The 17929-nt window shown below is 42.8% G+C and overlaps 1 protein-coding gene across 2 annotated transcripts in view; it reads left to right on the forward strand.

The window, feature by feature from the left end:
• MYH10 (myosin heavy chain 10) overlaps positions 1-17929 on the forward strand; it is a 93191-nt gene that overhangs the window by 63691 nt on the left and 11571 nt on the right. For both annotated transcript variants that reach the window (XM_069872301.1, XM_069872300.1), the window contains 15 exons: positions 841-955; positions 4488-4681; positions 4941-5062; positions 5391-5460; positions 5561-5721; positions 6347-6455; positions 6538-6669; positions 8019-8225; positions 9407-9544; positions 10189-10312; positions 12460-12631; positions 13746-13958; positions 14605-14749; positions 15946-16152; positions 17384-17488. In XM_069872301.1, coding sequence (XP_069728402.1) covers positions 841-955; positions 4488-4681; positions 4941-5062; positions 5391-5460; positions 5561-5721; positions 6347-6455; positions 6538-6669; positions 8019-8225; positions 9407-9544; positions 10189-10312; positions 12460-12631; positions 13746-13958; positions 14605-14749; positions 15946-16152; positions 17384-17488 — 2214 coding nt within the window. The remainder of the gene's footprint in view (positions 1-840; positions 956-4487; positions 4682-4940; positions 5063-5390; positions 5461-5560; positions 5722-6346; positions 6456-6537; positions 6670-8018; positions 8226-9406; positions 9545-10188; positions 10313-12459; positions 12632-13745; positions 13959-14604; positions 14750-15945; positions 16153-17383; positions 17489-17929) is intronic.

Genomic DNA, 17929 nt, shown 5'->3' on the forward strand with positions numbered 1-17929 from the left:
TGTCTACTGGGAAGGAGTTCTGGAGAAGCTTGACTTCTGCCAGACAGGGCATTTCTGAGATCCTGGTGTCTCCTCCTCTGACTGAAGGCATCTTTCTACTAGAATGGGTATTTCCTTCCAAACTACAACTGTCTGTATAAGAGCTTATACTGCAAGACGGACTGAGATGGCAGATTTGGTTTGAATGCTGGAAGCTTTGAAATGTGGTTTTGCTTCCAAAGCTTTTATTTAGAAATAGAAAACTCAATGCATTTGAAGCAAACCCACGCCAGTCCATAGGGAGGGCTTATTGGACTTGGGGAGTCTTAGGGCTCTCTTGGGTTGGGATGAAACCATGCTGGTTGCATTAAGTTTAAGCTATAGTTTAATTAGAAACCACAGAATTGGTTCTTTCAAGATAAGAGCTTTGTTTGCGTTTTTTTGAGAACAAAGTGTTTTGAGCTCTAGTAAGGCTCTAAAAAAATCACGTTGCTGCACATCCTTGATTTGCTCTCCAGTAATTTAAATACGGTGATTAAGATCTATACTGGAGCTGTTTTACATCTTCTCAGCAAACACTGAAGCCTTATTTTGGCAATAACACTGGGCTGAAAATGTGTAACAGCAGCAAGAGTCACATTTCTAAATTTTTAAGAAAACTCCCATTTACTCTCTCAAAAGAAGAATCACTTCTTGTGGTGCTTTGAACTGTTTTACGGAGGCACCACAAACTCATGGCAAGCAGCCATCGAGAAGAGAATAGGAGGAAAACATCGCTTATCGAAAGCTTTTTTTTGTGCTGGTAATTTGAGAACTAAAGCTGAAGTCTGTCTGATTGTGTGCACCTTGGCCACTCTGCAGGTGGACTACAAGGCGGATGAGTGGCTGATGAAGAACATGGACCCCCTGAATGACAATGTGGCCACACTCTTGCACCAGTCTTCTGACAAGTTTGTTGCAGAGCTTTGGAAGGATGGTAAGAGATCATGCTGAGTACACAAGTTACTAGTGGTTTACCTTGCTAGATGAGTGGGGTTTTGTGCCTGTTCCCTCCTCACCCTTCACCTTTATACTGTGAATATCTACAGCATTTTCTCTAATATTTAACACCAAAAGTACAGTAAGGAAGCTGGGTTGCACCGTGGTCCCTTGCGCATGTACCATCTCGAGTAGCTGCTTCTCATGTTTGTTATTTGAACTGGTATTTGCTTACTGCTTGTTACCCTGTGTCAAGTTCCATCTCCAGAACCTTGTCCAGAACTCTTGGAATTGCTGCAGTGAAGTCCTGAATGTAAACATATTGAGTGGTGCTTCTTCAGAAAATGTTGTCTTGTGTCAGCACCAGCACAGTTGTTTCTTGTGCGGGGTGGCTGTACCCTGGAAATCTGCAGCTCCTAAAGTAAAACTCACTAACAGCTGTACTAGTGCTTAGATACTGCGTATTGAAATCAAATCAATGTTTCCCTGTTGTAACAGCACACTGTGGTTTAGCTACTCTGCCTGCATATCAGCTGAAAGTATTTATCAATGCTTTTACCAAAATAGCCCAAGAAGCAGAAACAGCCAGATAAGCACTTACAAGGACTTTTCTGTTCTAGTTTTTAACATCACAGTACATTAATTACTGTGTATTTATATGCCATAGTGTATAAATCTTGTAGTTCCTTATTGGGAGAGGAAATAAATCCTGTGATGTAGATGATGATGTAACCTGATGATTTAGTCAGGTCAATGCTGAGTTTCCCTCTTACTCTAGGGAATAATGTTCAGCTGGTTCAGCTACAGGGTGCATTTTGACTGTGTAAAGAACTTTTCTGTGCAGAATCTACTCCTTCCCTTTTGAGTACACATTTTGGTCCAAATACACAAAACCCGTTTCCCCAGATAATTGAGATGTGCATGGAATATGTTGTGGCCTGATTGCTTTTGTAGCAGAGTTAAGTCTGTTTGCAATTGATGAACCTGTTCTGTATACTAACTGAAGTGTCTTGTGTATCTGCTCTTCTGTCTTTCTGTTTTTGCTGTTTCTCTGCCTTAGAGATTCAGAATATTCAGAGAGCCTGTTTCTATGACAATATTACTGGTCTCCATGATCCACCAGGTGAATGGATATCAAAGCTGTAGGCCTACTAAAGGCAGGGCTGTCGTATCCACAGGAAACCTGTTTTTGCTCGTAGGCTTGCATGAACTTTTCATTTCATGCTGAACTGAGGTATTTCTCCACCAGGCAAATGGTCTCCAAGTGCATACCTATTCCGTTGCTGCTGCATACATATAGCATCTATATTAATGCACTGCATTTAAGCATTGCAGATAAAAAAGGTTTGTTGCTTCCTAGTTCCATGTTGAGATGCAGAATTGCTTCTTAAGTGATAACTCCGGTAGCTCCAAGCATTTGAGAGAATGCATAAGCTTTGTACCACTATCAAGCTTCTTTCTGCAGTCCAACATTGATGCAACTCTGGAACGCTTTAGAACATGGATGTATTTTTGGCAGGAGAGCTGAAGGATGTGTTGAAGTATCAGGATGAGGGCTGTAGTGATAGTGGGGGTAGTAAGGGAAATAAACTTTTTCCAGACTTACTGGAATTGTAAAACTTCTTAATATTTTCCTTTGTAGAAGCTGCACACGTGTTTTTTTGGTGTGTTGAGAAATCAACAAATTCAGTTATTTGGAATGCCTTTTGGAAGACGCTTTAGATATTTTATCCTACCTCTTCCTCATCCCTCATGTATTGTTCTCCCCAGGCTTAGAAACACCTGGATGTGAAGACTGTCTTCTGACTACAGATCTTTACTTGGGTTCATCTCCTGCTCTGCATGATACCTCACATCCTTGAGGAAGGGAGTGATGGTTTCTAAAGGAATTGTCAGAGGGCTGGAGCTCAGAGCCCCCCTGTCCAGGGGTGACTGCTCTGAACCAATAGGGAAGGCTGCATTAAACTTTTTCAATGAGGATTATCAAATAAGCATGTTATAGCCTGGGGACAGAGGGGAGCAAAACAGAAGATGCACCATTAACAGATATATCTACAAATTAAAGCTGGACGGTGCCCGGTCGTTAGTTGAGTCTGATGGGTGTGTGTTTGATATGTGCCAGCTGTTCTGCTCATACTCTCTAAGACACTCAGTGTTCTCTGTCTCTGCCTCAGAGTAAATATTTGGGATATGATCTTATGGACGACTTACCACCTCTTTATTCTTCTAACTTAAGCTGCTAAGATTCAAACTGTGTGGAAGAGCTGGACTCTGCTCTGTGTCACAAGTGGTTATTTAAACTTGTTGCCCTGTATTTTTCTGCATTTTATTCTTTTTTTTTTAATAGACCTTTGAAAACCAGTAGAGTATGAAAGAAAATATTGTTGTGTATTTTTCATATACAAAACCTATTCTAGTAGTAAAGCATGATTCCCTCTGTTTTGGCTTGAATGGATTTGTAGATAACTTCACAGAATTGGAATTGCAGCCTACATAGAGTTGCTTGTTTCTGGCTGGCCAGCTCAGATTCCACAGAGAGCCTATATATGTTGTGTATTTGCTCAATAAAGAAATGCCAGCTGTGGTTAAGGTGTTCAGCTACCCATGTATTTTTTAGTGAGCTATTTAAATGTTGACGTGCATTTGGAATCACTTTCATGGTTTTGGCCTAAAGGTTTTAATGATTGCAGTCAGATTTGTGCTTCTGAAGAAGAAACTATAGAGATCCTTACCCAAAATGTTCCAGAGATTAAAGAAAAGTCTCTGTTCGGATGCTTTATGGGAAGTTTGAAGGGCTTTGTGTGCAGTTTTCCTGGTTTAAAACTTGTCTTTTGGCAAGGGAGGCCTGCACTTGTGTGTAGAAAACTTGGAAGAATACTTCAAAACAGCAGACTAGAGAGTCTGGCAGATACTTTTTTTGGTTGTTTTTCCTTCTTGTCACTGAAATAACACCGTTTCCAACTCTTCTGTAAATAGTTCTGCTTTCAAATCACTTTTGAGTAGTCAATGAAACTCGGATTTAATCCCTCTAATTGCCATAAGTGACTCTTCATTGTAAGCAAACATGCACGGATGACAGACTCCAAATAATCAACCCAGATGTGATTTCGTGGAGTCACAGAAAGGTTTGGGTTGGAAGGGACCTTTAAGCTCATCCAGTTCCAGCTTCCAATTTTGCATTGTAATAATTCAAATAATTGCCAGTTTTCTGGCAACTTTCTGTCTCTTGGAAGTTGACATCAGATGAAGAAAATGGCTTTACCAGTCATGTAGAACTGCAAGTAAAGAGCTAGATACTTTAGTCTGTACCTACTAAAGCTACACTGTCCCGCTGTATGAATTTGTGGCTTTTGGTTCCCCTGCTTCCGCACAGTGTTCCTAGAACGTGCTGACTGCCTTGCCTACCAATGGCATCTTCCACCCTTTGTTCTGCAAAGCTTCTGCTGCTGCACTGTTGTTCCTCCTTCTGCCTGTCTTTTTACCTGACACATGTTGAAGTCCACTTAATTATTTTCTCTTGTCCTTCCTAGTCGATCGGATTGTGGGTCTGGATCAGGTGACTGGAATAACGGAGACAGCATTTGGCTCTGCTTACAAGACCAAGAAGGGCATGTTCCGTACTGTTGGTCAGCTCTACAAGGAATCTCTCACCAAGCTGATGGCGACACTGCGGAACACCAATCCCAATTTTGTTCGCTGCATCATTCCAAATCATGAGAAGAGGGTACGTACTGCAGACTCCTCATCTAATCCTTTCTCTTTATTAGTCTTTTCGTGCATTTGAAGTTGTACGTGCTGTCTGTCTTCCTTTTGAAATCAGAAGCCAGGTTTCCCAGAGTTTTCACACTGATCAAATACCAGTATTCCTTGCATGTTCCCTTATTTAGGTGGTTGTATTTGTAGAGGGCAGTCTGAAACACTTAGTTAGTTTTTCATTAATACAAATTGAAAGACTAAAAATCACACTTGTTTTGTTTGTCCAGGCTGGAAAATTGGATCCGCATCTGGTTCTAGATCAGCTGCGTTGCAATGGTGTTTTGGAAGGAATAAGGATTTGTCGACAAGGCTTTCCAAACAGGATAGTGTTCCAGGAATTCAGGCAGAGGTAATGGTAGGAACAGCGTTTTGGGGTTCTGTGAGATAAAGTTCCTTGTTAAATCATTGAAGACACCCTGCATCCCCACCTCCTTCCCCAACCCATCTGGAAGAAAATCCAAATCCATGTGAGGTATTGAAGTGGCTTGAACTTGAAGCAGTTAAATGCTACAGGTTTACTCTAAAGGCAACAGGGAGGTGGAAACATCTACAGTGGGTGGCTGGAGAAGCTGTCTGGAGAAATCCCCTAGCTGTGTGCTTGGTGACTGCAGCTTTGTGGATTTATATTAATGTAGCTTAGTGTTGAATGTAAAGGTATTTTTTCATTTGACTTAAAGGTATGAGATCCTCACTCCCAATGCAATTCCAAAAGGTTTTATGGATGGTAAACAAGCCTGTGAGCGCATGGTAAGTGGTTATGCCTAAATGTTGTTCAAACATTGACAAGTTAAAACAAAAATTGTCCTTTTCTTGATGTAAAAACAATGTGCTTGCCCTGTCTGTTTAGATCAGAGCCTTAGAGCTGGACCCCAACTTATACAGAATTGGACAGAGCAAGATCTTTTTCCGAGCTGGTGTCTTGGCACACTTAGAAGAAGAACGAGATCTGAAGATCACGGATATTATCATCTTCTTCCAGGCAGTCTGTAGAGGATACCTGGCTAGGAAGTATGTGTGTTTTTATGCTTTGGTGGTCTTGTGGTCATCCTAAGCCTCTTTGATAGGGAGCTTTGCATCTGAACTTACATTGCAGGAGGGATTTTCTTGAAGCGTGGTACCTGTTGAACTCCCGTTGTACCCAGCTTATTAGGTGAATTTTTACCTAATAAAAATTAGCACCTTCACCCCTTAATAATCTCTCGTTCCCCCAGTCTTGCCTTTGTGACACGTGCAGCTGCTTACAGCATAGCTGGCAGCTGTGAGAAAATCTCTCCTCCTGCCTCAATGGAAGTTCATAGAGGTATTCTGGAAAGCTGCTTTTTTGAAATTAAAGGATAGTTCACTGTCTGATCCATCCTGGCTTTAAACTAAAGTTTAAGCTAAACTTTAGTCTAAAGTCACTTATGAGTAAGAACAAATAGCATTTGCAATTACTGCTTTGAAAATGGTGAGTCAGGCTCTTGCTCTGCCTCTTCATATAAGGAATGAGTGCTCATAAATCAGTGTAGTCACTGAAACCTAAACTAAGCCTATTTATGGTCTGCAAGTGTTCCAGGGGTGGGTAACCTAAAAATTAAACACGGACAGATGATCAGCTGCATTTAACACAAAATATTTTGCTCTTTGTCTTCAGGGCCTTTGCAAAGAAACAGCAGCAACTGAGTGCACTGAAAATCCTGCAGAGGAATTGCGCTGCGTACCTAAAGCTTCGGCACTGGCAGTGGTGGAGAGTCTTCACAAAGGTTCATTACATTCTGGGACTTCTCTTGACCTCTGTAAACAGGTGAATGCTGGTTCTCACTTGTTCATTTCCAATCTTTACAGGTGAAGCCTCTCCTTCAGGTCACTCGTCAAGAAGAAGAACTTCAAGCCAAGGACGAGGAACTAATGAAGGTGAAAGAAAAACAGACAAAAGTGGAGGCAGAACTTGAGGAGATGGAAAGGAAACATCAACAGGTTTGTGTCCAAGATCAGCTTTTGATATCTAGAATGTGAATTGCACTTTATCCCATCTGAGGGAGCCGTGCTGGGGAGACACTGAGCAAAAGCATTGAGAATCAGGTGAGCTAACTCCTTTCACACCAGCTGAAAGCCGGACTAGGAAGCTATAGCATGAACCGCTCCACCAGAAAGGCAGAAACATCACATTAGCCAAGCGAAACTTTTTTTTTGGCCTTCCCTAGTTCACAGGAGAGCTTCAGTAGAGGTGTCACCCTCCTTTTCATAGTTGTTTTCAGGCGTATATGTGCTGTTTAAGACATGGGGAAGCAGTTATAATTATTGGACAAAGCAAAGCGGATTTATCCTGCTAAGTAATATTGATATCAATTTAAAGGAGAGCTGAAAGAGTGTCAAAATGTGTGTTTATCACTGTGGTAACTTTAGAGATCTGACAGAACTGGGATGGATATTGGGAAGGGCAGAGCTTCAGTTCCTGTTGAAGAGAGGGCAGGGAGGCCCATGAGGAGTGCCCAAGGTTACTGGGTTTGTCTTAGTTTGCGAACAGGAGCCTGAGGGGTGACCTCATTGCTCTCTGCAGTATCCTTAGGAGGGGAACTGGGAGAGGAAGACTCTGATCCCTTCTCCTTGAGAGGATCCCATGTCAGGCTGTGTGGGACTGGTTCAAAGCTGCACCAGGGGATGTTCAGACTAGATGTTAGGAAGCATTTATTTACCTGAGAGGTGGTTCAAACACTGGAACAGACTTTCTGGAGAGGAGGACGATGCCCCATGCCTCTTAGTGTTTAATAGGCAGTTGGAGAATGCCCTTAATAGCCTGCTTTAACTTGTGGCCAGCCCTGAAGTGGTCAGGCAGTTGGACTGGATGATTGTTGTATGTCCCTTCCAGCTGGAAATGTTCTATTGTCAAGTTTGTCCAGCAAGAAGCAATGTATTCCAGTTCTGTTCTAGTTACTCCACATGTCAGCTTCAGCCCAGCTACCCATGGCACTCTTCTGCTTCACAGGGATGAGTGTGAGGAGCAGTCCAGGAATCAGGCACTTCCCTCATCCTTGCGCTGCTGGTAGAACAGGGCAGGTGGAGGAGGTGCAGTGGGATTTGTTCCTTAAACTGGGAGAACAAATGAGTGAATATTGCTGCAGCACTACTGCGTAAGCTGATGTCTCCTGGCCTGCTGGTAAAACCCTCTGCTAACAGTCTTAGGGTTTGGATGTTGACCAGGGAATCAAAAACTGGAGCAGAACCTAGCCTTTAACTAACTTTGTAGATGTCATATGTATGATCTCTTATGAGACACTTTGAAATGTTGTCTTTACTGCTTTACTACCTTCTGTGGATGTTTGCAGCTTCTAGAAGAAAAGAACATTCTCGCCGAGCAACTACAGGCTGAAACAGAGCTCTTTGCAGAAGCTGAGGAAATGAGGGCTCGCTTGGCTGCCAAAAAACAAGAGCTGGAAGAAATTCTCCATGATTTAGAGTCCAGGGTTGAGGAGGAAGAGGAAAGAAACCAAATATTGCAGAATGAGAAAAAGAAGATGCAGGGACATATTCAGGTATGCTTTTTGGTAATTGGAGATGGAAAAGCAAGCAAACAGTATGGTTAAGGATAGGGAAGCTCCCTTGACATTGCTGCAGCACATTGGAGTTTAGCTCCCTAGCACAATGTGTGGAGAAAAATGAATTTAAATTCGTTCTCTTCTCTCCCCATGTTCAGTTTTACCTGCCTATGGTCTCCTGGCATGTGAGGGTGAGGGAAGCAAGAGAAAAGTCAAAGTGCCCCGTTGGTAGTGGATGCAAAGAGGGCGTTGAAGGTAGCAAGTGCTTTTGAGCAGGGGAAAAACCAGGAATGACTATGTGGGGCTTCCCTGCTTCCTTACAGAAACAAAGACTGATGGGATGATGTCACTTCAGGGAGAAAAGTTCCTTTTTGATCCAGTGAATATCATGTAGAATATTCCTTCTTTGACTTCGACAAAACTAAGACAACTTGATCTTCTCCAGGTCCCTTGAGGTTTTTTTGCCAGAAGTCAGATGATTTTGATGCTTCCTTTTGAATAATGGGGACTTGGAAAAAGAGAATCCCTGAGAGCTTCCCTGTCCTTCAAAGTACTTGAAGGAGAAATAAACACTACACCTTGGCACTCTTGATGCCTTTTAATAAGTGTCCATTAATGTGTGGCTGAGAATCTTGTTTAAAACCACAAATTAATAGAAGTACAATAAGTTGTTGCTTTTCTAGTTGTATGTGGCCATTTGTGCTGATACCTGAGCCATTTCAGCTGCAATATTGAGATCTGGATTCATACTCAAGTCAGGAGATCTGTGATGTCTCTGCCTGGGCGCTTGTGCTTTTGTCCTAGCTGCCCTATTCAGGTGCCGTCTGCTAGGAAATCTTTGACGCTGAAGTCTGATCTGCTTTGGTTATCGTTAAATAGAATTATTTTGTGCTTAGAATTAGGAAGGTGAAAAGACCCTGTTGAGGTGAGTGTTTCTTTCCTAGATGGCAGATTTCAGCCAGAGCTGAAATACAGAGCATGAAAACTTCCATGTGTATCGCGTGGCGCTTGATTTCGTCACCAGATCATTGATATTATAAATAAATCTTAAAAAGCAAATGCATTTTTAGTGTTAGGGCAGGTTGATTTTCAAAATAATACATCTTTTTCACCAAGTTAAAGAAAGGAATACATGTGTAAACTGGAAAAAGCAGAGATAGAATTTCCTTTCTTCCCAGGACCTAGAGGAACAGCTTGATGAGGAAGAGGGAGCTCGACAGAAGTTGCAGCTTGAAAAAGTGACAGCTGAAGCTAAGATCAAGAAGATGGAGGAAGAGATCCTGCTGCTGGAGGACCAAAATTCCAAGTTTTTAAAGGTGAGACCGGTCTGCACGGTGGAGATTCTGCACAAAAGCAATAGTAGTGCCAAGTGAGAGGTCCCAGAACATCTGAGACTGCTGATAAGTTATCTATAAAAACTGTACCTGAGACTTATAGGGTTTGAGCAGGCTGGAGCTGAGACACTAGAGATTCTTTTGAACTGACCTTCAAGAGGGAGGTATTTGCCACACATTCTTTACAGTTCCATGAATCTCCCAAATATAAGAGCCAGAAACAGTGTTTATCAGCACTACTGTTCTTTGCAAAGAGATTTCCAAAAGCGTACACCAAATGCTGTCTTAAACCAGGCTTCCCATGTGTTAAATAAGAAGTCTCACTTTCTCTTTGAGCACCCTGATCCAGTGGGAGGTGTCCCTGCCCATGGCAGGTCGGGTGGAACTTGATGGACTTTAAGGTCCCTTCCAACCCAGATTGTTCTATGATGCTTGGAAAACAAGTGTCCCTCTTTCTATCCTATTCCAATCGATCTTTAATACTGACAGGTCAGTTCCTTGAAATAAAATCTATGATACTCTCCGTGTGAGGCTTTATATGCTTTTGTCTTTTCAGTTATTCATGCTGTGTAGTCTCTGCAAACCATGTTTCAGAAGTTGTTCTTTCTCCCCTTTCTCCTCACTAGGAGAAGAAGCTAATGGAAGATCGAATTGCTGAGTGTACTTCTCAGCTGGCTGAAGAAGAGGAAAAGGCCAAAAACTTGGCCAAACTCAAGAATAAGCAGGAGATGATGATCACTGATCTGGAAGGTTTGTTCTTCTTACATTTTGCTATTGACAGCTTGAACATCACGCGAGAAAGGAATGAATCGCTCAGTACGGTGCACGCAACATCTGGTCTGTCTGCCAAGCACAGCTTGAGGTGTCAATACCATAATAGCTGTTATTTTCGTCTCCATCATGAAAGAAATTTGTGTCACTTGCAAGATGTGTTGCAGCTGGCAGCTCAGTTGTTCTCATGTTTAACTGATTAGGTTTTCATTTCTGAGAGTCCATTGAGTTTACAGAGGCACTCAGAAATTAGTGTTGCCGTGTGCGTTCCTCGGTAACGAGGTAAAACATCTGTCTCTGAGGACATTGCTACACTTATATGTTGCTCTAATAGTTATTATAGCGCTAGAAGAATGTTAACAGGCATTCATTAGGCTTCCAGTATTTTTTGAATAAGCTAATTGGAATGGTTTTGCTTTTCTAGTGCTTTGTTTATCTAAAATCATTCCATTTCTTTGACCATTCATTTCTGAGTGTTTTGCCTAGGTTGGCACAGGCTACCCTAGCCCTATATGTGACCTTTCCTGATTTCATGGTTTCTTAAATTACTTATGGCTGTAAATAGCCATTGTGCAACATCATTAAACTAAGGCAAAGTTGCTCTCTGCATCCTAATTTGGAAATAGCTTTTTGACTCACTCCATTGTGACCTGTCTTGCTACATATTTTAAAACTAACGTGGTAATGGAGGAAATCCAAGTTTTAATCTTATCTGTATAGGCAGGTCTTGAACTCATAGGGATCATAGGTGATTGATGTAGCTTCCCTTTAAAAATCATACTCTGAGACCTTAAGATGGGCATAAGTAAGCTTTGCTCACTGGAAAATTAATGCTTGAGTAGTTTTGTGCTTAAATCAGGACTGGTATTTCTGAAGATAATTGACAACCATGTTCAGTTACGGTGCCATTCCAACTGTGATGAACTTAAACATGGAAATTAAAGCTTGAATATAAGGTCTGTAATTTCTTGGCTAGTAAAGCACAGTAAAATGATATTTACTCTTGGAGATCACTCAAGAAGCCCTTAAGGTCTCTCTGATGGTGTCTTGGCAGTGATATTGGGGGAAAAAAATCTAATTCAGTTTACCATGAACTTTCTCAATTACAAAACTAGGTCTTTTGACACTGTTCCAGCTGTAACTCACCAGGAATATAATACAAAAACAGAAAAGTGCTATTTTTTTTTTTAATAAGGAGCTGTTTAGAGAAAAACAGGGATACTTGAAATCATTTGTAAAATCCCAAATAGCCCTGGGGGGCTCCAAGAGGCAGTTCCTGGACATCGCTTCTGTCTGTATAAAAAGCGTAGCAGGCATTGGAAGGGTGGGAGAGAAATCTCTGCGCTGAGCACCCACAAAGCGTTGAACAAGTCTAATGACTTTGGTTTGCGCTAATGCTCTCCTAAGCAAAACCTCCCTGTGCATGAAGAGTATTACACACCCGGTCATTATCTAATTGTAATGATGCAGCCAGTCGCTGTCTTAATCAGACAAGAGGCAGCTTGGCTCGGTGTGTTTTTATTGTTGTGGCACTGATAAAGGGGTGGTTTTCACAAAGCAATACCAGGGCAGGAGTGTCTTGGCTACAGCAGTAACGTACTGGAAGCTTGGGGTTGCGTGGTCTCACTAAATACCAATGGGATGTGAGTCTGTGGCACAGATGCTTGCAAAAATGGTTTATCTGAACTTTGTGTCAGCTGTGCTGTTTTCCAGTAGACCTTTTGCAGTCCAGCCTAGCCCTTCCAAAACTGTGCAAGCCAGCACTTTTTCCAGCCCATAGTTGATTTTCATTTTTGAATCTTGATGTCTGACTCTGTGGCCTAGCAGCTCAGGCTGCTCTTCTTAGATCTCACTTCTTATTTGCTGTCAAGATTATATTATGCTTTTCCCCTATTTCAAACTATTTTCTCCACTCATTGATGTTTCCTGGACTTTGTCTAAATCACGCAGTTCTGTTTTGCTGTTTCACCTTTTCCCGGCAGCCATCCTACTAAAGACTGGAGAAGGAGTTGACACAGTATAAATTAAACTTCCCACCCTTCCTGCCATCCCATGACCTTGTCCTGAACCTTCTGAGGATGGCAAGAGGAAAAATTGCATACAAATACAATTCTTTGTTCCCTTAGAGCGCTTAAAAAAGGAAGAGAAGACGCGACAAGAACTGGAAAAAGCCAAAAGAAAACTTGATGGTGAAACCACAGACCTACAGGACCAAATAGCGGAGCTGCAGGCCCAGATTGAAGAACTGAAGATCCAGCTGGCCAAGAAAGAGGAGGAACTGCAGGCTGCTCTCGCCAGGTTGGAGCGTGATGGTGTTTATGACTTACAGACATGTGGTGGGGTTTCAACTGACTGCAAATGTACCAGAACTGGACATGTTAGAGCAGAAGCGAGTTCATGTTTGTACCAGAGCATCTCTTGGACATCAGTGCTGTGTGTAAACATGGCAAAATAAGTAATTCAGTATTTTATTGGCAGCCTTGCTCTACAAAGCTGGAAAAAAGTTTCCCCAGGCTATAGCAGTGTTTGGGCTCTGGAAGCTCTCGGGAGAGGATAAAAACTTAGTGAAGGGTTTAGAGCACAACCCTTATGAGGAACAGCTGAGGGAGCTGGGGATGTTTAGTCTGGAGAGAAGATGCCCGAGAGGAACTGGGAGGGGGACCTTAGTGCTCTCTACAACTACCTGAAAGGAGGCTGTAGCGAGGTGGGGTTGGTCTGTTCTCCCTGGTAGCCTGTGACAGGACAGGGGGAAAAGGCTTCAAAATGCGCCAGGGAGATGTAGGTTGGATATCAAGAGGAACTTCTTTACTGAAAGGGTTTTTCAAGCACTGGCAGAGGCTGCCCAGGGAGGTGGTTGAGTCACCATCCTTGGAGGGGTTTAAAAGATGAGGGCATGGGGCATGTACTGGGGGTCATGGTCTAATAGTGGACTGGACTGATGGTTGAGCTGGATGATCCTGAAGAGTCTTTTCCAAATGAAACCATTCTGTGATTCCTCAGTGAGCCTTCTTAATAGAACGTTGCAGTGACTGTACCGGACAGACATTAAGGTTTGTGTGGAGATCTTAGTCATGTGTATGATTGAAGCTAAACATCTTTTGGATTTTGTGAGTAGTGATCTATAGTGCTGTGGGAAGAGAGGATTCTATAGATGGGTGCATTTTGGGGACTGTGAGTTCCATAAAACTTGAATACTTGAATGTAAACTTGAAAGCTTGATTGTTCTGACTGTGCTTGTCCGGATCTTGAGAATAACGCTAATGGTTTCTATCTAAAGCTTGACAAAGGTCTATTTTATTTTAGTGGGAAAGTTGGATATCATTTATCTACCAGATTTAAATAAGGCTGGACTGTTCCTTGAATAGACATGAAGCTGTGAAATCTCATTACCTGTTGTGCCTGTGTTTAACAGAGGTGATGAAGAAGCAGTTCAGAAAAACAACGCGCTGAAAGTGATAAGAGAATTGCAGGCTCAAATTGCAGAACTCCAGGAGGATCTTGAATCTGAGAAGGCATCGCGCAACAAGGCGGAAAAGCAGAAAAGAGATTTAAGTGAGGAGTTAGAGGCTTTAAAAACCGAACTGGAAGATACCTTGGATACCACTGCAGCACAGCAAGAGCTGAGGTAGGATCATGTCTCTGTGTAAACGAGCACCATTAAAATTTGTGGCCCGCAAGACCAAGGAAGTGATTGTGCCCCTGTACTTGGCATTGGTGAGGCTGCACCTCAAATCCTGGGTTCAGCTTTGGGCCCCTCGCTACAGGAAGGACATTGAGAGGCTGAAGCATACCCAGAGAAGGGCAAAAGGACTGGAGAATAAGTGTTATGAGAGGATGGCTGAGGGACCTGGGACTGTTTAGCCTGGAGAAGAGGAGGCTGAAGGGAAGCCTCATCGCTGTCTACAACTGCTTGAAAGGAGATTGTAACAAAATGGGCACTGGTCTCTTCTCCCAAGTCTCAGGCAATAAGATGAGAGGAAACGGCCTCAAGTTGTTCCATAGAAGGTTTAGATTTGATATCAGGAAAAGTTTCTTCACAGAAAGGGTTCTTGGGCACTGGCAGAGGCTGCCCCGGGGAAGTGGTTGAGTCACCATCCCTGGAGGTGTTTAAAAGGTGGGAAGGTGAGGTGCTTAGGCATCTGGTTTAGTAGTGGACAGCTACAGTTGGACTTGATCTCAAACGTCTTTTCCAACCAAGTGATTCTGTGATTCATCTTTAATTTACAAAAGACTAAAATGTTGATTTTGATAACCCTTGACGCTTCCTCTAGGACAAAGCGTGAGCAGGAAGTGGCTGAACTGAAGAAAGCAATTGAAGAGGAAACCAAAAACCATGAAGCACAGATCCAGGAAATCAGGCAGAGGCATGCTACGGCCCTGGAGGAGCTCTCTGAACAACTCGAACAGGCCAAAAGGGTGAGCAGAAAAGGAGTTACATCTGTCTGAACAGTGCACTTACTTGGTAACAGTGGACTTAGATATAAATCATGTAGTCCTCTGTAGGAGATCCCCAGCAGTCGTGTGCTTATTTGGTGCAAAGCGGCTCTGTGAGAGCAAACTGCAGAACAATTCCAAATAAAGTGACTGTTATGTCGGCACTCAGGAATAATGAACTGTAACTGCAGGTAGGGTAGGTGTTCTTCCAGCCACTCTTAATGTCATGCTTGTGCTGTGACCTGGAGAGCGTCTTGTGGAGTCGCACGTTTGTGTTATGGTCTCTCGTAACCACCACCAGCACAGCTAGGGAGCACGGTCCGTACTGGAGCAGCTTGAGTGGCTTGTTCAGAAGTAGAATTATTCCAACACTTCTGAAAAAAGCGCTGTCTTTGGTTTGTGAACTTAGATTGTTGGTCATTCACAAATAGATGTGTGGTCAGTTCATGTACTGTAGTGATACTTCTATGTAGGGAGTGCATCACGAGCTTCTGTAGTAGTTTAAGGGAGAAACGTCATAGCTGAAGCTGGTGGAAATCATAATTTATTCACCTGAGTATCTTACGTGTGTCTCCTGCTCCTTATTCATTAAATACTCCTGACAAGAACATGACAAGATGGGAAAACACCCTGTAATCTTAAACCAGCAGTTCTGTGATGAGGTGGTGTCAGTTCTGGTGCTGCAGGAAGAACGGCACTGCAACATCCCAGTTATTACTTTTTTTAAAGAGGCTTTTGACGAATGTCAGTGTAGTGGTGGCAAGTGCTTTGTTATTGCTTCCAGGCTGCTGGGCCTGCTAAAATCAGGGCAGCTTTAGTCAATATCTTTCCTTTTATTTCTGAGAGATGAGCCGTGCTGATCTGGTAATGGGCACATTCCTCCCTACTTACAGCACCACTCAAACAGTCCTTTCACAGCAGCCGTGTCCCAGATCTTGGTGGGATTCATCATCTGTTACCTGTGATATCCAAGAGGGGAATAACTTGCATTAAATTGTTCTTTAACATATGCAAAACATTGCACAGCAGCATGTTAAATATTCCCTGCTTACAACTTGCTGAGTGCTTCTTTTATCTCTGACCTGGCAAACCTGGTTTGCTCTAGTGAATGTTTTTTAGCAGGATATTGTAATCATATGTAACAAAGTGTTGAATTTCTTTCCTTTTGTCTTTTTTAGTTCAAAGCAAATCTTGAAAAGAACAAGCAAGGTCTAGAATCGGACAACAAGGAGTTGGCCTGTGAGGTGAAGGTGCTGCAGCAGGTCAAGGCAGAGTCTGAGCACAAGAGGAAGAAGCTTGATGCTCAGGTGCAAGAGCTGACTGCTAAGGTGTCAGAGGGCGAAAGACTGAGGGTGGAGCTGGCAGAGAAGGCTAACAAACTGCAGGTAAGGCTATATGGAAGTCCTAAACTGGTGGAAAATAGGCAAGAAACTAGAAGCCTTAATCAAATGGAGAAATGGCTAGGAGAAACGACTGTCGAAGATGCAGCCAGGTCTATGGGAAGTGGAGCTATAGTATCATGTGGATACTAGAGAAAATTTCTTTACTGAAGGAGTGGTAAAGCCCTGGCAAAGGCTGCCCAGGGCAGCGGTGAAGTCTCCATCCCTAGAGGGGTTCAAAAATTGTGTGGTTGTGGCACTTCAGGACATGGTTTAGCAGGCATGATGAGGTCGGGCTGATGGTTGGATTGGATGAGCTTTAGGGGTCTTTTCCAACCTTAATGATTCTCTGTACTTGAGGGGCCTTCAAGTAGTAATGTGCTTCAGGTGTAGAGAGATGGACAGCCATGACATTAATTCTGAACTTTTTGGGCTATGTGAGAACTACAGTGGCTTTTAAACATGGCTTCCCATGGCAAATACCAAATCCTGCAGGAGGCTCTGCGCAGTCCAGCTGCCAACAGCTGGCTTGCAGGTTTTTTGTCTTGGATATGAAATAGAGAAGAGTGGGCCGAGTTCATTCAGACCTGAGCATCAATGTATTTGATGATGGCCACAGGTTTCCTCTTGTGCCTCCGCGTTGGGAGTTTGGCAGATAGAGAGGGCAAGTAAAGGCTTACTTTTCTGGGAAATGGAGAAAGTGAATGAAACCAAATGCAGTCAGGTCAGCTGTTTAAGCCTCAGCAACAAGTACTTTAGGTAAATTGAGCTGAGGTACTTCAGAAAAGGAACAGCCCAGTTCTTTTCAGAGGAATCATTTGTCACTCTCTCATTCTGTATAGAGGTAGCATAGCCTAAACTAGCAGGAGCTGGCACTGGCAGGAACCTTTTCTCTTACAGCTGCCATAGATAGTCCTTGAATTAATGGTCCAGTAGAAGATATGGCCCTATAATTAAAAATAGGATTTAAGTATGGATGCAGGTATTGGAATGACATGCTCTGCATGCAGCATGAGTGACTTCTGTTACATTGTGCCGCTGAAATTCAGGACTAACACCTGACTTGAAGCTTCTAGCCAAACTTCAATATTTTTAGCTTGTGTCTCTATCCTGGGATCTGTTGTTCTTGCACCAGACCTGGAGTTCGATGAGGTTTTGTGTTCCACAGTTCCAGCTCCCAGTGGGCCTTGCCGTGAATCAGCTGCATGCTCTTACCTTTCAACTGCTTGCTTTGCAGAATGAGTTGGATAATGTCTCAAGCCTCCTGGAGGAAGCGGAGAAGAAAGGCATTAAGTTTGCCAAGGATGCGGCTAGCTTGGAATCTCAGCTTCAGGATACACAGGTGTGTGTGCAGCGAAGCTTGAACTTTGCGCTGAAGCTTTGTTCCTCATTGAAATGCTGCCTGCATAACAGAAAAAAACATTTTTACTCATGGCTTGGAATGTCTATTGGTAGGAGCTTTCTTACTGAGGTCTAGTGAGATATGCTGTGTAGCAATGGCTCAGCTACACATGGGAGCCAGTTTCTTATTCTCTGAGGTTCTTTGTGTTCTCTAAAAATGGAGCCTTTCAGGTTCTCTTTTATTTCTTAGTCTCTGTGGGAAGATTCTTATTAAATCAGAAAAGCCTTTTCAAGTAGAACGTTAATGTAAATAAGATCCTTGGGGTGTAGGATAGGCACGAGGGACAATACCCCATCTTTTACTGACAGCTTTGGTTCTTAAAGCGGCCAGTGTTTCATTTTGAGTTAAATAATGCAGCTTTATTCAGGTGTTAATCGCTGA

This window comes from Phaenicophaeus curvirostris, chromosome 19, assembly GCF_032191515.1.
Source record: "Phaenicophaeus curvirostris isolate KB17595 chromosome 19, BPBGC_Pcur_1.0, whole genome shotgun sequence".
In the NCBI taxonomy this organism is placed as follows: domain Eukaryota; kingdom Metazoa; phylum Chordata; class Aves; order Cuculiformes; family Cuculidae; genus Phaenicophaeus; species Phaenicophaeus curvirostris.